At 37.5% G+C, this 22,991-nt stretch overlaps 1 protein-coding gene across 5 annotated transcripts in view; it reads left to right on the top strand.

Annotated features, from left to right (window-relative positions):
- The window catches only part of AKAP11 (A-kinase anchoring protein 11), a 53,279-nt gene extending 34,531 nt beyond the window's left edge, over window positions 1–18,748 (top strand). For 3 of the 5 annotated variants that reach the window (XM_045588675.1, XM_045588674.1, XM_045588676.1), the window contains 6 exons: window positions 1,959–2,114; window positions 5,833–5,916; window positions 6,702–6,748; window positions 11,402–11,562; window positions 14,847–15,639; window positions 15,679–18,748. In XM_045588675.1, coding sequence (XP_045444631.1) covers window positions 1,959–2,114; window positions 5,833–5,916; window positions 6,702–6,748; window positions 11,402–11,562; window positions 14,847–14,987 — 589 coding nt within the window. In that variant the 3' untranslated portion in view covers window positions 14,988–15,639; window positions 15,679–18,748. The remainder of the gene's footprint in view (window positions 1–1,958; window positions 2,115–5,832; window positions 5,917–6,701; window positions 6,749–11,401; window positions 11,563–14,846; window positions 15,640–15,678) is intronic. The other 2 variants (XM_045588677.1, XM_045588678.1) reach the window with 2 other exon arrangements.
- The last annotated feature ends 4,243 nt before the right edge of the window (window positions 18,749–22,991 follow it).

The following is a 22,991-nucleotide window of genomic DNA, read 5'->3' as shown; positions in this document are numbered from 1 at the left end:
GCAGCAGGTAGGGCTGGTTTGCAGTTTTGAACAGGTAGCAGGCAAAAGTAATCCTGACAAGGTAACATTTTAAAAAAATATGTATTTTATTGATTTTCCTTACAGAGAGGAAGGGAGAGAGATAGAGAGCTATAAACGTCGATGAGAAACATCGACTAGCTGCCTCTTGCACACCCCCTATAGGGGATGTGCCCGCAACCAAAGTATATGCCCCTGACCAGAATCGAACCTGGGACCTTTCAGTCTGCAGACCGACGCTCTACCGCTGAGCCAAACCAGTTTCGGCATGGTAATATTTGAGCAAAGAGCCAAAGGTGAAGAGAGAATAAGTCACATAAGAATCAGTGGAAAGAGGGTTCCAGGCAAAGGGGTGGGACTGTGCATGTTGAGGAAACGGCAAAGAGGCTTGAGTGGCTGAAGTGAGTGAGCCAAGGGGAGTAGAAGGAGATAAGGCATGGGTTATGAGAGATTGTCATTCCAGGTTATATAAGTATTTGGCTTATTTTGACTGGTGAGAAGCCACTAATGGGTTTTGATCACACAAGAAGACTAACATTTTTCCTCTTTATGTTTAAAATCCACTTTGACTGCTATGTTGAGAATTAAATGTAGTTGAGCAATTGAGAATGTATTTTCATTGAAAAAAAAAAGTGAAAAGGGTTAGATTTATGATACACACTCAAATTCAAAGAGATTTGACTAGTTTGACTCTAAGTTTGATTTACAGTACTAGAATTACTTGAACTACTTTTTTGGTTTTTAAAGCCAAAATAAAGGGCTTTATTTTGTTTTGTTGTACAAATAAAAGTACTATCTTACAAAGCAGTTGGAAAACTTGGGAACTTGTGCTCTTTCATAGAGTTCCCAGTTGAAAATATGAATTGCTTTGAAAAGAATTTAAATGATGCACTTGTGATAGATGGGTGTTCGTGAGTACTTACTTAACTCTGAAAATAACAAGCTACCATGCTAAGTCTCTTTGTTAACAGACACAATGAAAGGGGGTTAGGTCTGAATATCATTCTTGTTTTTGTTATCTTTATCATTTATAAGAATTATAGTCTTACTAAAGGCCCAGTGAACGAATTCGTGCATGGGTGGGGTCCAGCTGGCTTGACCCCAATAGGGGCAGATTGGGGCAGGATCTGTAGGGAAGAGGAAACAGCAGGAGGTTGGCCAGCCAGCATGCCCCAATTGGGCCCGATTGGGACTGAGCCAGCTGGGGAAAGGGGCTGAAGGGGGAGGGGCAGCTACAAGAGGTTGGACAGCTGGCCCCACCCCTTGATTGGGCCTGTTTGTGGCCACAGTGGGCATCATGCCAACCAGTCATTTCGGTCGTTCTGGCATTCTGGTTGCTGGCTTTTTATATATATAGATTAAGGGTCGGTGCATGAAATTCGTGCAATGGGGGGGGGGGGGGGTTGTCCCTTAGCCTGGCCTGCACCCTCTCCAATATGGGACCCCTTGGGGGATGTTCAACTGCTGGTTTAGGCCTGATCCTGCAGTCAGACATCCCTCTCACAATCTGGTACTGCTGGCTCCTAACTGCTCACCTGCCTGCCTGCCTGATTGACCCTAACTGCTTCTGCCTGCCAGCCTGATTGCCTCTTGATAGCTCCCCTGCCAGCCTGATTGATGCCTAACTGCTCCCCTGCTGGCCTGATTGTCCCCAACTTGCCCTCCCCTGCCATCCCGATGGCCCTCCCCTGTCGGCCTGATCTGCCTTCTTCGTGTGAGGTGGCGGAGATGCTGGGACCAGCCTCCTCTATGCAATGGGGAGCCATGGGACTCCCACCCAGAGTGGCCCAGGGCCCCGCCTCCGCTGTGTGCATGGCCATCTTGTGGCGGCCGTCTTGTGATGACGTCGCATGGGAGGAACACTTAAGCTTTTATTAGTATACATAGTTCAGAACCTCATGCTTTTGGCATTCATTCATTCATTCATTCATTTATTTTAGTCCAAAAGAAACAGAAGACTTTCAGTCAACTGAGTCTTTCGGTAACCAGCAGATGAATCTCAGTATTGGTGATGACAGCACTGGTAGCTGGTCCAATTTAAGTTTTGAAGATGAGCATCAGGATGAAAGCAGCAGTTTTCACCATCTAAGTGAAAGGTAACTAAAATTTTACATGTAGTTGCATAGTTTAGATCCTCAGACCTCTGAAGTGAGCTATTAGTTTACATTAAGTATTATTTAAAATTCTGAATTTGAGAATCTGTCATTATTTTCAAAATGTATTTTATTATTTGCAATATATTTCTAATGGTTTTTAACATTTATTAAATACTAGAGTCCCGAAATTCTTGCATGGGTAGAGTCCATAGTGGCTGCCAGCCGGGGGCATCTCCCTTCCACTGGCCCTGCCCCCTGGTTGCACTGGTCAAACTCCTGGTCGAACTCCCACTCAAGGTGACAATTTGCATATTAGGCATTTATTATATAGGATAACAATTAGCCCAGCTAATTTCCTCTGGATATACCAATAGTTGATTTGAAAATGTTGCCTACATTTAATTTTATACCCTTTAGGCTTTACCTGGGCTTCTAATGAATTTTTGAGGAAGAACTTTTTTAAAGAGAGTACTTTTTTTTTTCTGTAGAGCAGTGATTTTCAACATTTTTCATCTCATGATACACTTACAGTAATTGCTAAAATTCTGTAGCACACCAAAAAATATATTTTTTGCCAATCTGACAAAAAAAATAGGTATACTTTTGATTCATTCACACCAACCAGGTACTAATATTGTTGTGTGGCTGTTGTCAATTTTTAATTTGACAGTCTAAGGGAAAAGAGGTCAGTGCCCCTGACTAAATAGTCAGGTATTACATTTTTAAGAAAATTCTTGTGGCATACCAGTTAAAAATAGCTGTTTTAGAGGATAGGAAAAAGGACAGTTATCTATAAAGGACATAAAAATGGCCTGTAATTTCTATGGAGATTACAATTTAGATAGTATTTTTTTTTTTTTTTTTTTGCGGGGGAGGGTTCCTTACTTGTCTTGCTACTCAGGAAAAAAATTATCCAGAGCATTTATACTCGAATGACTGAAAATACATAAACTCATTATAAATTGTATGGTATAGCAGAAGGCACCTGCCTCATATATAACTTTTCTTAATTAACTTTATTTTGAACAAAGTTATAGAATATTTTATTTATTGTGATACAGTTGTTTCTTATATGCATAACTCCATACAGGCATTTTCTAACCAATAAAATTACATAAAATCTTTATCCACATTAATTGAAAGTTGGAAATGATAAATAGCTGAGTCTAGGGAGTGGAGAGGATTCTCAGCATACATACTTTCAATTTTGGGCATATGTGGAAAGGACCCTGTGAGGCTCTAGTTCAGGCGTCTTCAAACTACGGCCCGCGGGCCACATGCGGCCCGCAGAGGAGTCTGATCCGGCCCGCCAGGTTTTTTGGGCAGTGAGCGCAGCCGAGGTGTTACAGTAGGAATTAGTAGTTCATATAGTCCGGCCCTCCAGCTCTCTGAGGGACTGTGATCTGGCCCCCACTTTAAAAAGGTTGAGGACCCCTGCAGGTGAACAGGGCCTTGGAATGGACTTAATCAGGAGCAGGAGGTAAGAGGAGGGGATGAGGGAGCGGAAGAAAGGAAATGGCTATTCTTTGTTAAAGCATAACATTTCAGAGTATTTTGTTTGATGCTTGGATTAGCTAATAATTATTAGCATTCTTATAAAGTGTTTCATCATAGTTTCTTAAAATATAGTTGTAAATCATCAATATTTCTTAAAATGTAGACCCAAAAATAGCAGTTTTGAAAACTGGGAGTAGGAAGTGGAGGTGATAATCACACATCACTTGGCTCTTTTCCATAACTTTATTTAGACTAGAATATGAACACTTAAAATGTTCTCTCATCTTTGAGAGACATAGGCTTCTAGAGTTTCAGTGAGGGTTGACATTTCTTAGGAAATCCCAGTGTTAAAATGGGAAAACTAGGGTTAGAGGCTAGTGGCATTAAGAGGATTGTAGCCAGTAGAACAGTTCTATGTGGTATGTTACCTAGTTTGATGAAAAGAGGGAGACATCTACCATGCTCTGTTCTTGGTTCTGTTCTATATGGCATTATTTTATTGGTGATAAGTAATGCTCATTTCTGAATGACTTAAAACGAAGATGAAAACAGTATATCAACAAGTGTTGGGAGTATTATACTGAGTGAAATAAGCCAGTCAGAGAAAGGCAAATACCGTATGATTTCACTTATATGTGGAATCCAATGGGAGAAAAAAAACAAATCAAACTAGAAACAGACTCATAGATACAGAGAACAGATTTACAGCTATCAGAGGGAAGGTTGTTGGGAGGCTGGGTGAAAAAGGTGACTTCAAATCTTTACTTCAAGGGACAACATGGAAGGGGGAATGAGGTTAAATAAAGGGAATTGGACAATATTTTAGCTGGTATTTTCATGTTTATCTAATACTTAGATGATTGATTTTATTAAATAGGGGAATCATTAGTGTATGGGTAAGAAGTTTGTACATTTTTGTGTGTAGATAATCATTCTGTTAATAGAAGTAAATACAGTGTTTGAGATCATTAATTTCTCTGGCTAGTAGCTCTCTGATTACTATTTCTATATTTTCTCAGTTTTGGTTTGTTGGACAGACTACATGGGCAAGATTCTGGTTTTAATAGTTTTATGATAGAGCTATGTTTGTTTGGATATATGTAAAAAGCTACTGCTCTGTTGTAACTTTTATTCTCTAATACGTTATAGTTTGTCACAATTTGTTAATGGTAGAGTAAACATGGATATGTAAATTATTTGTGATTGCTTGGAAACTAGTTTTAGAACTTTTAAATAATCTTCCTTTTTCTAGCAACTTTGTCAACATTTACTGATGCCTGTGAAATTATTTAATGTTAATTCATTTTTAAAACCAAAACTTTGGTTTATGTAAATATTAACTTTTATAATTGCCTAGCCTAATATGGGGAAATATAGCTGCTTTCACTGCAAACTAATGTGCTTACTAATTATTTTAATGATAAGAATTTTTAAAAATTGCATGTTTAGGTGTTAACCTGAAAGATTGAATTTAGTTTTGTTTCTGAACATAGTTGCTTTTTGTTTTTTATTGTTTTGCTGCAGTTTTAGAATATAGTTGCTTTCTCCTTTTGATTGGCTTAGTGTAAGTTGTTATCTGTTTGGCATTAGTGACTGGCCAACCAGACAAGTGAAATGCTTGAATAAGCCTTGGTTAGTCAATATTCTGAATAAAATGTACGTTATTTGCCACCTACTGAATTATATGTAATATATGAAATGAAGATAATGACATAATAAGAAAACTTGTTTTTGCTAAGTAATTGAAAAAGTCTCTTAGGACTATGTTTCAGTAACTACTCCCTCACCGCTCAAGTCTATCACTGCACTATCTAAAGACCTGAGAGAATGTTAACATGTGTTTTTTTATTTTTTAAACTTATTCCAAACTGAAGAGTATTAGCTTTTAAAACTTGACATATACTTAATTTAATTGTAAAACTTCATGCATTCATTTGCTGTCTTTAAAGACATTTTGTTGTCACAATCTGTAAAATAAATATACATTTAGAATAATTTTTTGATCTCTTGAGGACAAGTAGGAAAATGTCCAGATCTCTGAAGCTGTCAGTTACCTTTACAGTAGCAGAGTGGGCCTCTGGACCCCTGTGGATGCTGCACTCCCTGTGGCAGTTTCAAAACAGCCACAGTTATCTCTTGAGCAAAGCTGTTCCAGGGAAAACCACGACTGTCTTTACTATTCATTTTCTAGTTCAGCTCTGTTCTTTTCTTCCTCTGGCAGTAATGGTAACAGCAGTAGCTGGAGCAGTCTTGGTTTAGAAGGAGATTTGTATGAGGACAATTTATCCTTTCCAACATCAGAAAGGTTGGTCCAGTCCAGAAACTTAAAAACTGATGAGTCTTTCACCACTAATGCATGATGTCATATTCTTAAAACAATGTGGGTTACAATGCCAATATGTATCAAGCTGCTTTCCTCCTATTTTTTGACATGATTCTGCTTGATAAATTACATCTAATGAAAACATTCTACTATGCTAAGATATGATTGACATCTAATTGCAAAATGTATTACTTTTATGCATGTATTGCTCTGCTTGCTATTTTTCATTCTACCAATTATTATTTCATTAAAAAGAGCTTGCTTCCTACAGAATTTCTGTTTTTCTTTTTTTTTTTCCCCCTTTGGTTTTGTTTTGTTTTTTGTTTGTTTTTGTATATAGTTTTATTTCATACATAAGAAAAATGTGTTCTAACTATGCAAATATATAAACGGCATCAGCAGAAACATTAATAAATAATTATTTGTGGCATTCTATATTCAAATGCTGTGTTATTTAAAACCAAATTAGTAGAATATTTTGGCTTCAAATTATTTTAAATTTTATTATGAAATTATTTGGTGCTCTATATATCATGGTCAGGTAGAACTTCTAGGTTACGAAATTTTATCTAGGCATCATTTGCAATTCATATTTTAACATGAAATGGTGTGAGAAGCAAAGCTTCCTTTTTTATTGTCATTTCTCCCCTTTTTAAATATCATACATCATATTGTAACATTCATTCTTTACCACATTTCAAGAATTGGTTTTAATACCATTATTAAAGCTTTTTGTTTTAACTGCTTCTGTTCTTTTATTTGAAAAGTGATGGGCCAGATGATAAAGACGAAGAGCATGAAGATGACATAGAAGGTAATTGACAATTTGTTTTTCAAAGTGTTTGCATGTTTTGTTTTATTTTTAATATATTTTTAATGATTTCAGAGAGGGATGATGAGAGAGATTCATTGATCAGCTACCTCCTGCATCTTCTCTTACTGGGGATGGAGCCCATAACCAGGTGTGCACCCAGATTAGGAGTCTAACTATGACCTCTCGTTCATAGGTTGACACTCAACCACTGAGCCACAGTGGCAGGGCCATGCTTTTCTATAAGCTTCTCTAGAAGAGTCTTTAATTCTTGATTTTGTGCATTACGTCAGTTAGGCTATGGGCCATTACAAATAAGGGTATCTACACTAATAACAGTAAGATGCAAATTGACAATACCTTTGCAACACCCACCAGCCAATCAGGAGTGAGTATGTAAATCAACCCAATAAAGTGGTGAGTTAATTTGCATACACAGTGCTGAGCAGCTTGTGAGGGGAGGGGACACTTGTACCGCCCCAGCCACTCTGGGCCTCTGGGCAGCATGGAAAGGCAGGAAGGCGGCTCTGGGCGGAGTGAAAAAGCGGTTCTGGCCAGAGTGAAGGCGGTGCTGGCAGCCAGGAGAAGGAAGGCCCATTCTTGCATGATCTTCATGCATCAGGCCTCTAATTTACGTTATAAATCAGGGTATTCTTAAGTTAATTTATCCAATGTCAGGCCTTTTTTTTTTTTTTTAATATATTTTATTTATTTTTTACAGAGAGGAAGGGAAAGGGATAGAGAGTTAGAAGCATCGATGAGAGAGAAACATTAATCAGCTGCCTCCTGCACACCCCCTACTGGGGATGTGCCTGCAACCCAGGTACATACCCTATACCAGAATCGAACCTGGGACCTTTCAGTCTGCAGGCTGACACTCTATCCACTGAGCCAAACCAGTTTCGGCCAATGTCAGGCCTTTTGTTGAGCAATTTGTATTATTTTATTGCTAAATGAATGAAATACCCATTGATATAAGACTGAGTTGCTTTAAAAGAATGATTCAGTTACTTGTAAGGGAAATTTATGATCAACTATATAATGATCTTTTTCAAAATATAAATTCCTTACTCAGAGGATATTATTTATTATAACTATAGCTTATGTCATAATTCTTTCCTTCCAAACAAGTAACTTCTAGAGTTAGTGTTTAATGATAATCTCACATAAATCATATTCCCTCTTTACATTTCTGCCCAGATTCTAGTCCTATACTCACATACATGTATTTGAAGAAAATACTCAATTCTTTCTTTAATGAGCATAGTTCTGAATATGTTAATATCAGATACAATTGGTTACGGAATTCTGGACTATGATTTGTAACCCCTAATTCAAATATATTAATATTAGACTGAGTGAATCTAAAAATGGTTCATGTTGAAGCTGAATGTTTTTAAAATGTATAAATTTTTATTGATTTCAGAGAGGAAGTGAGAGGGAAGAGAGTGATAGAAATATCAGTGATGAGAAAATCATTGATAGGCTGTCTCCTGTATGCTCACAACCTGGGCATGTGTCCACAGATCGAGCCCACAACCTGGGCATGTGTCTTTGACTGGAATTGATCCTGGGACCCTTCAGTCTGTAGGCCGATGCTCTGTCTACTGAGCCAAACCAGCTTATGGCAAAGCTGAATTTTTATTGTATTTAGACTGAGGCCCAGTGCACAAAATTCGTGCATGGGGGCCAGGGGTGGGGTGGGATTGTCCCTCCAATCTGGGACCCCTCTCACAATCCAGGACTGCTGGCTCCCAACTGCTCGCCTGCCTGCCTTCCCAATTGCCCCTAACCACTTCTGCTGCCAGCCTGATCACCCCCTAACCACTCCCCTGCCATCCTGATTGATGCCTAACTGCCAGCCTGATTGCCTCTAACTGCCCTCCCCTGCAGGCCTGGGACCTCCCCCCCACAACTGCTCTTCCCTGCAGGCCTGGCCCCTCCCTCCCCCCCACAACTGCTCTTCCCCGCAGGCCTGATTGCCCCCAATTTTCCTCCCCTGCTGGCCTGATCACTCCCAACTGCCCTCCCCTGCAGGCTTGTTCCCCCTCAACTGCCCTCCTTTGCAGGCTTGGTCTCTTCCAACTGCCCCCCCCCCCCCCCCCCCCCCCCGCTGGCCATCTTGTGTCCACATATGGGCAGGATCTTTGACCACATGGGGGCAGCCATATTGTATATTGGAGTGATGGTCAGTCTGCATGTTACTCTTTTATTAGATAGGACAGAGACCTGGTGCATAGGTGGGGGCCAGCTGGTTTACCCTGTCCCAGATCAGGGTGGGGGTTCCTTTAGGGCGTGGGGCAGCCTGGGCAAGGGGCCTGTGGTGGTTTGCAGGACAGCCATGCCCCCCGGCAACCCAGGCGAGGCCCTGGTATCTTGGATTTATTTATCTTCTATAATTGAAACTTTGTAGTGCAGCCTTGAGGGGAGGCCAGGGCAGGCCAGGGCTGGCAGGAAGTTTGGCTTCCTCCATTGCCAGGGGAAACCCAAGCCTCCTGCTGGCTCCAGCTCTGTGGCTGCCACCATATTTATTGGGTTAATTTGCTTACTCAACCCTGATTGGCTGGTGGGCATGGCTTGTGGGCATAGCAGAGGTATAGTCGATTAACATGTTTCTCTTTTATTAGATAGGATTGTAGCCAACTTAAAAAAAATTTAAATTAGAAATTGGTAAATTAGGATATAGATTGATATAGATTTATAGAAATATTCAGAATTATGGAAATTCTTAGGAAACAACCCTTAAATTTTTTTTGTTGGTTTGTAGTTTAGGATGTCAGTCCCTTTTCACTGTGTTTAGTTCCTTCTCTAAAGACAAAGGTCACTCATAGGTGAGGCAATCAGGAGTCCTGAACTGAAAAAGCCAATAGTACAGAGAAGCCTTGGGGTGACAGCTTCCAACCTCATCACCTCTGCAGAAATTACAAAATGGCCCAGAGGCCATATTTAATACGATAGTGTACCAAAACCCCTTTTTTATTTAAAGTCAGTGGTAAGAAAGGAGGGCAAAACAGTACATTTATTTTAAGAGAATAATGTGGACCAGCTTTTTAATTTTTTTAATTATTTTTTAAAGTTAATCCTTAAGGTAAATTTTCCATTGATGTTTAGAGAGAGTAGAAGGAGCAAAAGAGAAGAGAGAGAGAAATATTGATGTGAAAGAGACATACCAATTGGTTATCTCTTGTACATGCCCCTACTTGGACCAGGATCAAGTCTGCAACTGAGGTACATGCCCTTAACCTGAATCGAACCTACAACCCTTCAATTCACAGGCCAACACTCTAACCACTGATCGAACTGACTAGGGTCAGCCTAGCTTTTTAAATGAAAAAATTAGGAACCTAACACATATCCTAAAAATAATTAGTAGTGGTCTAGAATGCAAACTATAAAACTATAAAAATGAATAAGGGACATTAACCAACAAATTTCCCTTACTGGTACAGTTTGGTACCATGTCTGCCAGCAGGCCTTATTCACCTTTTGTGTGGCAGGGCCCGTGTTTTAGCACTGCTTATTTTCCCGCCATCCTAACTTAAGCATAAGTGTTAAATCATTACTTTTACAGTCAATAGAGATTCATCCTACTTTATGTTGAAAACACAATTTTATTTTATTTTTTAATCACCTGAGAATATATATATATATATTTTTTACTTTCGTTTTATTTTACTTTTTAAATCCTTATCTAGAGATATGATTTTCATTGATTCTAGAGAGAAAGGAAAAAGGGAGGGGGATAGAGAAAGACATCAACGTGAGAAAGAAACATCAGCCAGTTGCCTCATATGTGCTCTGACCAGGGTTTGAACCTGCAACCTAGATATGTGCCTGACTGGGAATCAAACCCATAACCTTACTATTGCACAGGAAGATGCGCCAACCAACTGAACCGTCTGGCCGGGGTGAAAACATAACTTCATTTAAAAAAAACAAAAACCTGAGAGCAATATTTTATTTATAATAGCAGTGTGCCAGAAAATTCCCTTGTCTTGCTTTTGAGATTAAAGTAGTTGTATATAACATTTTTCCATTAAGAGCATGGAGCCAGATTGCCTGTGTTCATATCCTTCCTCAGCCACTTCCTGACTCTGAGACTCTGGGTCTTTCTCTGCCTCTGATACTTTACCTGTAAAGTGGAGATGACAATAGTGTTTCTACATCATAGGTAGTTTTGGATTATAGGACTTTGCATATCTAAACAACTTAGAATAATACTTCAATGTATGCTATATAAGTAGTTGCTGCTGCTATTTCTCTTAGTTCAGAAAGCTTTCTTAAAGTCTATTTAGTGTGTTTAGTTGAGGTTTTTATTTGTGTGTTTCATTTGTATTTTGATTGTAATCTTGCTTTATAGTTTCATTTTCTCTCCCTTTACCTGTGGATCATATTTTGACACAAATGATGACATGTGGGTTACTTGAGTATTGTGCTATCAGTAGGTGATCAAAGCTATCCCTTTGTTTTATATTATTTTGCCCTTTCAAAGAAACATTTTAATTGATGCTTTGGTATGGTTAAGAAAGGATGAATTTTTCAAAGCATTCATTGGAATCTTAAGAGGGGGCAATTATTTACATACCCTTGGAAACTAAGAGTATTGAGAGTTGAATTGATGCATTTCACTTTATATTGTTTAAATTTAAATATTAGGTTTGGGGCAAGATGGAAAGACTCTGCTAATAACGAATATTAACATGGAACCATGCACAGTAGACCCTCAACTAAGAATTATTCTTCAGTGGCTCGTAGCCTCCGAGGCTGAAGTTGCAGAACTTTCTTTTCATGACTCTGCAAAGAAGGAGTTTATACAAGTAAGTATCTGCCTTACAGGGTGGTTGTGAGGTTACATTTAGTACATCATGTTTTGTGTCAACTGGTTGATCTAATAAGATAACTCATTGATAGTAGATTAAATGTATAGGCCATAGAGTCTGATAGTTGGGCTCATATATCAGCCCTGCTACTCTCTAGCATGCATGTCACCTTGGGCAAGTTCATCAGTTTCCTATCTGCACTGTGTGAGTGAGTATAGAATGTACAGAGGTTTGTGAGGATTCAGTATAATACTATAAAAAATGCTTAGTCTAGTGCCTGGTATATCCTAAGTTCTCAAAGTTAGGTGCCATTAATAAACATTTCAGGTGTTCCTATGAAAAGATTGAGTTTGTATTAAATTGATTTATAATTGTGCCTATTACTTAATTTGTCTCTTTCTCTGTTAATCCAGTTTCATTAGTGTGAGGAGCTAGCAAAATCAAAAGTCAATAGAAGTTTAAATTCTAATAAGGGACAATGGACCTGTTTAATAAGGTTCTAATAAAACATTCAGATTTGATGTACTAATAGGATATTTTTATTGAGAACGTACTGTATACCAAGCACTTTGTTAGTCAAGATTTTCAGTTTACTACACAAACCAGCATTTGGGAATCATTACCACAGCTCTTTTATCTCAAGTATCCAAAAAATAATGAGCATATTTGCTAAAGAAATATAATGGTATGTTGTTATAATAAACATCTGTATTTTTATTTAAAAAAAATTTTTTTTTCCAGTTTAGATTCTTAGGGTTTTTGGCTCAGAATGTTTCTTATCAGAACTTTGGTTTAATTTAATTGTAAGGTATAGAATAGTCTAATGAATAACCAATGAAAATTGCACAATAATAAAAAAGGAACTGTCCAGTTTCTTGTGATTCCTGGTTCAGAATTTACAAAAGTATTGTTGGAAGAAGTATGTGAAAAAGATATTTTGAAAAAATACTGATTTTTTTGTTGTTTGTTTTTACTTAGATATTTTGGTTTTGTTTTGTTTTTCCAGTTTAGATCTCTGTTTTTGGGCAAAGGAAAAAATAAGACAAAGCGATGCTCAGGAAATAAACTGTCAAGGAGAAAGGATGGGTAGGAAAAGTGTTAGAAATGACCTTAGGGAGCAAACATTTTCAAGTCATTTAGTCTTAGAAGGGCTAAGAAAGGCCAGCAGCAGAGTTGAGTGTGATAGCACTTGAGTTAAGGGACCTTATCCCCATGTAACCTCAGAAAATATTCTACCAGTTCCTCAAAAAGTTAAACATAGAAAAAAAAAAAAAAGTTAAGCATAGCATTATTGTATAATGCAACAATTCCATTCCTAAGTATATGTATGTTGTCCATTGCAACATTATTCATAATGGATCAACAGTGTCTATTAGCTAATGAATGGGTAAATAAAATATGGCATATCCATGCAATGGAACATAATCCATCAATAAAAAGGAATGAAGTGGATACATGCTACACCATGGAGGAACCTTGAAATTATTGTGCTAAGTGAAAGAAGCTGGTCATAATAGATTATGTGATATAAATAATTTCATATAAATGACATCATTTATATGAAGCTAGAGGCCCAGTGCATGAAAATTCATGCACTGATGATAGGGGCGTCCCTCAGTCCTGCCTGCCCCTTTCACAGTCCAGGAGCCCTCAGGGGTGGAAGGCTACCCAGCTATCAGGGAAAGGCTACGCCCCCATCACAACTCTGCTGCTGCCACTGCCAGCAGTGCAAGCCTCGGTCAGCCCTGGTTACCTGAGCCTCAGACTGAGTTGCCACCATCTGAAGCTTGCCTGTGCCTTGGGCCAGCCCTGGGCGGCTAGGGGGCTGACAGGACTGGGGGACTCTGGAGCCAGGTGTGCGGAGTGGCCGGACCCACCTGAGGGCAGACCCGGCCATGCTGCCATCCCGGCGGGGCTGAGGGGACTGGGCATTGCCGTCTTGTGACTGTGGGTGCCACCATATTTGAGGGCATGGCAGTCAATTAGTACATTCCTTCCTTATTGGCTGTAGGTATCGCCATTTTGTGAGGGCACGATGGTCAATTAGCATGTTCCCTCTATTACATAGAATGGCTAAAATAGACAAATAGAGACAGAAAGTAGATTAGTTTCTCCCAACCCTCTCAACTCTAAAGACTTGAGAGGGTTGGGAGAAATGGGAAGTGATTACCAATGTGTAGGACTTTCCTTGTGGTGTGATAAAATGTCCTCATACTGGTTGTGGTGATAGTTACATTCAACTCAGTGAATAATACTAAAAACCATCAACAGGTAACTTTTAAAAGAGTGAATTGTGTGGTATGTGAATTATATTTTTATTGAGGTATAATTCAAAAGCTATTTTTCAAAAAGCTAAGCATATTTACAGAAATTAAAGTAGTTTTTACAGAACTAAATAGAAAAAAAATGAGTGAAGATGTTCTGATTGGTGATGATAGTTTAATTTAAACCTCTATATATTAACTTTTTAAAAATCCTCATTAGATTATATGTTTATTGATTTTAATCAAGAGAGCAAGAGGAAGGGAGAGAATGAAAGAGAGAAAGGGGAAAACATCCATTGGTTGCCTCCCATATGCATCCTGACTGGGAATTTAACCTAAACCTTTTGGTGTACATAATGATGCTCCAAGCATCAGAGACACCCGGCCAGAGCTACTTACGTTTTTTTTTTTTAATTGCGGTATAATTGCTATATAATATTATATTAGTTTCAGGTATACAACATCATATATACTGTATTGTGAAATGATACCACAATATTTTACTTCTGGTGTTTTTTTGTTTTTTTGAAACATTAACATTTCTTAACTTAGAAAACCGTGTTTCCTTTGAGGCTACAGTGTGTATTCCAAAAACACACACCACACTATATGTTGTGGAAGGAAAATCCACATCCTTTTATTAAGCTTGACATTGTCTTTATTATTTTATGTTTGTACTAGAGGGTGTGGCAGATGTATTTAGTTAGGTTAAGAATTTCCTGTAGAAATGTGGCACTATACTCCCACACAGGATATTCGCTTGGTGAGGTTATTGGAGTTCTGTCTCCAGCAATGCCAAAGTGTCATTCTGTGGAGGAGAAGTGTTTATAAAGGGCAGGAAAGGAAAATGTTTAATTTGGTAAAGTGGTGGTTAGGGAGGAAACTTTGTTATAACTGGGAAACAGTATTTTATTACAAACAGGATTCTTAGATTTCGCTGATGTTAATATAAATGAAAACTTTATTGTTATAAAATTATTTTTGGCTAACGTTTGACATATCTTTCTGTCTTATTAGCTTTCAAAACAATTACAAGAAAAAGGATGGAAAGTGGGAGACCTCCTGCAGGCTGTGCTTAACTACTATGAGGTGGTGGAAAAGACTTCCAGTGAGGAGAAATGCAAGTCACTGTATGATTGGCTCTTGGAAAACGCATAGAACAAATTCCAAGCCAGTATATGTTTATTATTTGTTTTAGGAGAGGAAGAAACAGATAAAGACGCATAGAATAAAATTTGAATAGTGAATATTAACATTTAAAGTGAACTGAGGGAAAGTAAATATAGCTTTTTATGCTCATGGGTCGTCACATACTGTATATAATTCATACTTTTGTAATCTCTGTTCAAATATTATCTTCATTCTTCTATACACATGTGTAATATGTTAAAACCCTAAGAAGGTATTTGAAGGAAGGTATAACTGTGAGGTTTTCAGGGACATTGATGTCATTCTTTTTACATCCAAACTGCTGCTAGAAACTGCACTGAGGTGGCTAAGGATAGGTTCCAGGGGTAAAGAGTTAGAATTTGCTCTTTTGTAAACAAGTGGTATCCTATTAATAATTAATTTGACATTAAAAAAATAGCATTGGAGCTGATTTTTTTCTGGTAATTTTGGACTTATTTTTAAGTCAATTTTATTTTGAAAGCTCAGCTATTGGTAGGTTTTTGAATCCCTCAAATTATTTAACTCCTTAGGAACATTCGTATTTTAGGTTTCTGATAATACTGTAAATGATAGTTTCTCAGCCTTTCATCAAAGTACATTATTTCTAATCGTTCTGGCAGGAAAGGGAGTGTGTGTGTGTGTGTGTGTGTGAAAGAAAGAGAGAGAGAGAGAGAGAGAGAGTGTGAGTGTGTGTAAAGGAATACTTTAACCTTGCTAGTGGTTTGTGCCCTCTTTTATTTTAATATTTTCTTGGTTAGAAATTCACCATTGATATTAAAAAGGTGCTTTAAAATAATATGTCTGTAAAGATTGTGCAGCAAAAAATTTTATTTATTTTTTTGACTATTGAGTCCCCAACTTATCCTACAAATTAAAATAAAGTTGAAAATATGTTGAAATTAAAAAAATTAATGTTAATAGGGAAATGCATTTAGAGAAGCCCAATAATGATTTTCACTCTTGAATTTTTGAAAATGGCTCCACTTGAGCAAGGATAAGTTTTTTTCTGGGGGGAAAAAAGGATCCTCCCATGATAAAATCTATCTGCACTGTTTTGTAAACCTCTGACATCCTTTTGGGCTCTACATTTCTTACTGCTTTAGCTTTAGAAACTGCAAGTTGATTTGACTAGAGGATCAAGATTGTGTCTTGGTTGAGGGTGTGCGTGTGTGAATTTTTGGTTCTTCTATGAGTGGATTTTGTGATCCAGAGTAAAACACTTTTTTCTGGGGGCTTTGGTTTTGCTTTAATACATTTTTTTTTTTTTTTTTCTGAGCACTAACTTTTTTGGAAACTGCACATAGTATAGAAGCAATAGCACCTGCCATGGGACAAGAAATAAGGGTACTTAACATTAATTTTAATTAGTAATTACGGTAGAGAAATGTATTTTATAATGAAAGAGTCAAATTTGCTTTTTAAGAAAATGTCAAGACCTATTTAATATTTTGAGGTTATATTGCAAGCTTTGGTTTTTCTCAATTTAAGATAAAGAGCAGGCCTTGAAAATAAAAGTTCCTCAAGTTTCTTTAAGTATTTTTTAAGGTGGAGAAATGCAGGAAATTATATAACCAAAATTGTTTCTGTCGTCAGCTTCTTGGAACTTTGACATACAGCAGCACTGGACTGGGTTTTTAAATGTTAGGAGCTGTGTTGTTAATTATAACATGTGTTAACTGATTAAGTTTGGATTGAATTTTTACAAATGTATAACTGTCATTGTGTTTAGAAACTCCAGTGTATGTATGGGTTTGATTAACAGCAAACTGAGTTCTGAATTTCTTTTAACCTAAAGTGACAATATATTCTGTAAAATTTTGTGCTTGAAAATGTTTGTTTATTTCTTGTGGCAATAGTCATTTTGACGTAAGATTTTCCTCAGCTCCTTTTCTCCTTTGCAGTTTTATGGAGCTGTGCTGTTTTCTGAGTTCTCTTAGTTAGCCTCCATTTATGTCAGCCCAGTCATTAGGTATTGGCATGCCTAGTAATAATCATAGGGAAGTCCACACTTGTATCAGTTCAGTGCAGGGGCATAGAGAAAATATTAAGTATTGGCAGATGTGAAAAGAAGCCCTCCTTACTTAGAAAACATTTGTGTTTAGAGCAGTATTTTTATCAAGTACAGTCTAAATTTACTTTCTTTGAAGGCACTTTGTGATTTTTCCAAAGACATTCTAGATCCCTTTGATTGCTCAGTCTTGAGAACAGCTGTTTTTTGAAGACAACTCTGTCTTATTTTAATATAAATCTACTTGACCTATTTATATTATAATATTGTATTAATGTCATTCTATAGATTTTGACTCTTATGAAATAGCTTATTCAGAACTGTTAAAATTGTGATGTGCATTGAGTTGAATTTTCTTTATCACATTCAGAGCCATTGAAGGATCTGTGGAAAGAGAGTGAATGAGGCCTCTGAGAAGGGGTTTTTAGAACATTATTTTAGATTGAAATGTGGCAAGTCTTTCATAGTCTTCTTTTCTCAAGTTAAATTTAAATTTTTAGTATTAGTAATGTTGATTTTGAAAATATGTACAGATTTATACAAAAGAAATGATTCATTTATAAATCACAAAAGAAAATTACAATCTCTGTTGGATGGTTTGATACAATGTAATGGAATAAAACCTTTGAAAGTATTCACTCAGTGAATATGTGATGACATCTTTATACTTTGAAAAATGTTTCACTTACCCTTTCAGATATTTTATATGAATTAATTAAATTAACAGTACTTTCATTATGCTTAAATAAGTGGTTTATGTTGTTGATAAGAGAGTTTGATTACTTACTAAATGCTCCCTATATGAAATGAAAGGTGGTTTGCCCAGTGACGTTGACATTAGTGCGCATTCCCCAGAGCTAACTTGAGTCATCATCAGAGTCCAGACCCAGATGTTTTCTTAGTTAATTATTTAGCTAATATTATTCTTCCACAATTAAATGTTATCAATTTCCCATCAGTCTATTGCTTACATTATATATTTTTCAATGGAAACTTTCCAACGAATTTTTCAAAAATGACACATCCATACTCAAACTGTAGGGAAAATAAAATACTTTCATTTAAAACCCTATCCACCTGTCACTAGCACAAAAGTGTTAGAGCTTCAATGGGAATTATAAAATTGTACTAAAGTGAAATACATTTTTTTTCTCATTTGTAGCAAAAGGCCCTGTATGCAGTTACTCACTATTTCTGCTCTTAAGAAGCAGATACAGTGTTAGTCACTCTTGTCACTTTATTTATTTATTTTTTTTTACCATCCATGTACATTCCTTTTACAAGGGTAGAATTGTAGTTGTAGACGTTCATTGTTTTATTTTTGTTGTAATGTTTGAATACTATTTAATATCAGGTTTAATATTGCTGGATTTGCTATCTTCGGTTATTTGTGCAGTGTTAAAAGTAATTCACATTCTTATTTAATATACCAGATAATTAGAAAAAGCAGCTTTAAATAATTGTAGTTGTTTATTTGACTGTGCTGAATTACTATATTAAGATCTTCTATTGTATAACAGTAACTTCTTTCTGCTTTTCAGTAATTTAATATGTTCATTTACCGAACTATGAACTTTAGGATGCACTAAAATTTTGTTTCAGCAGTGGTTCAAAATAAACATTTCAGAAATTACTTTTGTAATAATTCACAGTTGTTCTTTTATCTTTCATCAATTGTTTAAGTCTGTGATTTTTCCCCTTCCACCTAAGAATTCTTCAATAAACTTAAGAATTGCCTGGCCTTGGTTTCATTGTATAGTATCTTATTAACTACTCTGAACTGAAATAAAACGAAGGCATACAAGTGGAACTACTATAATAGAAGACACATCAAACAACCTCAGTACTTCTAACTTGATTTTCTAGAACAAGAGAAGTTAGGAATAAATATATATATTTAAGTCCTTACCTGAGGACATGTTTACTAATGAGAGAGAGGGAAAGAGAAAGAGAAACATTGATGTGAGAGAACCGGGGATCTAATCCATAACCTTTGGGTGCACGGAACATGCCCTAAACAACTGAGCCACCTGGCTAGGGCAAGAATATTTTTAATTGTACACTGTATTCTAACTACTTATTTAGGAGCTTTTGGATTCTGACACCGTGACTTGAAAGGCTGTTTGTCTAATCTGATTTGGATTTTAGTACAAAGTAGAACAAGCATGTCAAACTGGCAGGCTGCATTCAGCCCACCAATATAACGGTATGTAAGGAACATTTTAATAAAAATTTTGTAACTTAGCCGAAACCGGTTTGGCTCAATGGATAGAGCGTCGGCTTGAGGATTGAAGGGTCCCAGGTTCAATTCCGGTCAAGGGCATGTACCTTGGTTGCGGGCATATCCCCAGTAGGGGGTGTGCAAGAGGCAGCTGATCGATGACACTCTCTCATCGATATTTCTATCTCTCTCCTTTCCTCTCTGTAAAAAAATCAATAAAAAAAAAAATTGTAACTTTATTTTTACAGTAGCCTGTTATACATAATCTATACTAATCTAAGTGGTTGTCACATCCTCACACAACATGCCCTAACGTCATCACAAGATGGCTGTCACAAGATGACCATACTCACAGTAGAGATGGGGCCCAGGGGAGGAGGCGGCTTGCAGCAGGGGAGGGCAGTTGTGGGTGATCGGGCCAACAGGAGAGCAGTTAGGCATCAACTATGCTGGCAGGGGAGCGGTTAGGGGAGGATCAGGCAGAGAGGCAGGTGAGCCAGTAGTCCCAGATTGTGAGAGGGATGTCTGAGTTCCATTTTAGGCCCAATCCCTGAGGGGGTATTGGCCATTCTAGCAGTTGGACATCCCCTGAGGGGTCCCAGATTGGAGAGGGTGCAGGCTGGTCTGAGGGACTCCCCTGCGCATGAATTTCGTGTATCAGGCCTTTAGCTATTAATAACAAACTACAATGTTCGTTAATGACTGATTACTATAATCATGTTGCATTTATTTCCCTCAAATGCCTTAAGCGTAGATGCACCATTTCTCTCCATTAATACTAACAGCGAATATTTTAGCAGCTGATGGCCACATCATTAGTCTTGGACTGACTTTGGTGTGCGCAACAGGAAATATTTTGCTTTCAGAGATCAAAATAAATAAGTTTATTTGTGTTGTGCTTATTACTTTTTGCAGTTATTCAGTGTCTGGTAAGTTAATGTTTAAGAAAAACTAATTTTGCCAAAACTGGTTTGGCTCAGTGGATGGAGCATCGGTCTGCGGACTGAAGGATCCTGAGTTCGATTGGTTGCAGGCACATTCCCAGTGGGGAGTGTGCAGGAGGCAGCTGGTCGATGTTTCTCTCTCATCAATGTTTCTAGCTCTCTATCCCTCTCCCTTCCTTTCTGTAAAAAATCAATAAAATATATATTTTTTAAAAACCACTAATTTTTATTAAAATATTCAATTATTTTATGTTAACAATTATTTATTTCAGCCCTTTGTATTCAGCATATCTCTATCAAAATAAATCTACATTTCTATGAAAATTGAAGCTTTTGATTTTTAACGAACCACATAATCTTAAACCTTGTTTATTTGGCCCTTGTTAGCCTTTGAGTTTGACATGCTTGAAGTAGAATATTTTGGTTGCCTTCACTATGAGTGTTATGAAATAACTCTGGCGTGGGTTGAACACTCCTTCCATAGAACATAGGGATCATACCGCTGTTATGCCATGAAGCATAAAGCACTTAAAAGTCGGGTGCTATTGCCAGGACCAATTTGGCTCAGTGGATAGAGCGTTGGCCTGCAGACTGAAGGGTCCTAGGTTCGATTCCAGTCAAGGGCATATACCTTGGTTGCAGGCACACCCCACAGGAGGGAGCTGATTGATGTCTCTAACTCTCTGTCCCTCTTCCTTCCTCTCTGTAAAAAAAAAAAAAAAAAAAAAAAAAAATTAATAAAATACATTTTTTTTTTTTTAAAAAAAAAGGTGCTGTTTTTTTTATTATGAATAGAATTTGACTGTCTTAAGTATTTTAAGCCCTAGAAATTAGAAATTAGGGAATGATTTTTCTAGTTTTTCAGGAATGTTTCAAAATGCCAAGAAATTATAACAAATAATGGCTTGGGTATGAGTGCATCCCAGTCAACACAACAGTTTAAAAATTCTGAGACAAAGTTAGCAAGATTACTTGGACTTCACAATTCCAAAATGTGAACAATTTTGCACATTGGGACTATTTGTGATCTGTGTCCTATCTGGGATTGAGAGGAGGATGAGGGACAGGGCTTGATGAAATACTTCAGATTTTTTCAAGTGGACAGATAGAAAGGAGTCACATGTCCAAGGAAGAATATGCCTTTGGGGTTCTCATACAGAAAGTGTAAGAGAAAAATCTGAGCCCTTTTGCAGTAGTATGTTTATAGTAGGAAAAAAAGAATGGGTGTAGCTGACTTTTTGGGGGTAATTGTTGCATTTCCCCCCCATCCTTTGTAGGTTTGTAATCACCTCTTTGTATTTTAGGTTAAGGATGGTAATGCTTTCGATTGGAGAGAAATGCAAAAGAAACATTTAAGACAGGATTGAAGCCCCTGAATTTGATGTTTTAGCTCCTCACTCCCCTTCCCCCATACCTCTTGTTTTAAACAGATACCTACATAGATTTCTTAGCTTAGAGTAAGGGGTTAAGACTGGACTCCTGTTTGCTGAATCAGCCCAAAGATATGCTTTGGCCCAATGGGAGAGTATTTTAAGGTAATTAATACAAAAATAAGGAGATTTCACATTTCAATATGTTTTGTTACAGATTCTCAAGACGCTGTGGAACTGCTTGCACTCCTCTGGCAGCTGTCTGGGAGGAGCTAATTATGGCCCCTGTAATCTGGGTTTGTTTCTTTTTACCTCTGGCATGACCTGCTCCACTTCTCCCATTTCTGTTGCCCGCTGGGGGCCTGTAGGTGTTTGAGATGCAACCTCCGATTTAAAGCAAATGAGGTCATGTGCTTAGAAAATTTGAATGATATTCAAGCAATTTTCCCATTCTCTAGGATTGCTTGAAGAGGGAAGGAAGAAAACGGGGGGAGGCTGCATAGGTTTACCAAGAGCAGATTCTTTGAGATATACATTTCCTTTTTCAATAGAGTAATTGTATGGAGACATAACATGTGTGTTAATGAGGCATTTTACATAAGGGGAAGGAATGAACATTTGTAGCTTTCTGGCTTTTCGAGAACTTGTTCCCAGAGATCTCTAGTTCAGAACCCACCTGGCCCGTCAGCACTCTGAGCACTGTGCATGGCTTTCTATATTGCCTTGTGGGAAGACTTGGAAATCTGTCTGTCAGGGGTGTGAAAGAGCATTATGATAATCATTCAGTAACCTTATCAAGGAATAATATTTAAGTAGAGCTGAAACCTGTTTGGCTCAGTGGATAGAGCGTCAGCCTGTGGACTGAAAGATCCCAGGTTCGATTCTGGTCAAGGGCATGTGCCTTGGTTGCAGGCACATCCCCAGTGGGGGGTGTGCAAGAGGCAGCTGATCGATGATTCTCATCGATGTTTCTTAACTCTCCCTCTCTCTTCCTCTCTGTAAAAAATCAATAAAATATATATTTTAAAAAATATTTAAGTAGAATTGAAGTAAACTAGGAGCAAACAAGGAACTTCTGAGTCTATTTTCCCTTTGTCTTGACTGAACTGTGATTTGACCTTTTCCTTCAAAGGTGGGAAGGTTCTGTATTTATACACTGCTCTTTTATAACTATGGGCTTGAATATTTTACTTCAAATGCTGTGTTTTTATGGCTTTCTTGATATAAGGTTACTTTTCTCCCTGTTACATAAAGTCTATGATGCTTAGAAATCCTATAAAGGCTTAAAATTCTGTTAGGAAGAAAGAGAAGCTGCCAGAATTACTTATACCTGAAATCAACTTCGTTTCTATTTATAATGGTGTGTGTTTGTGGGGCAGAGGACATGGATTCCAGGGAGATTGAAATCTTACAATAGCTTTTCCAACCTGAAGTCTATGTTACTGAGTC

Source organism: Pipistrellus kuhlii, unplaced genomic scaffold, assembly GCF_014108245.1.
Source record: "Pipistrellus kuhlii isolate mPipKuh1 unplaced genomic scaffold, mPipKuh1.p scaffold_m20_p_3, whole genome shotgun sequence".
In the NCBI taxonomy this organism is placed as follows: domain Eukaryota; kingdom Metazoa; phylum Chordata; class Mammalia; order Chiroptera; family Vespertilionidae; genus Pipistrellus; species Pipistrellus kuhlii.
Note: the sequence above shows the minus strand (reverse complement) of the source record. Positions and strands in the feature narration are given on the sequence as shown.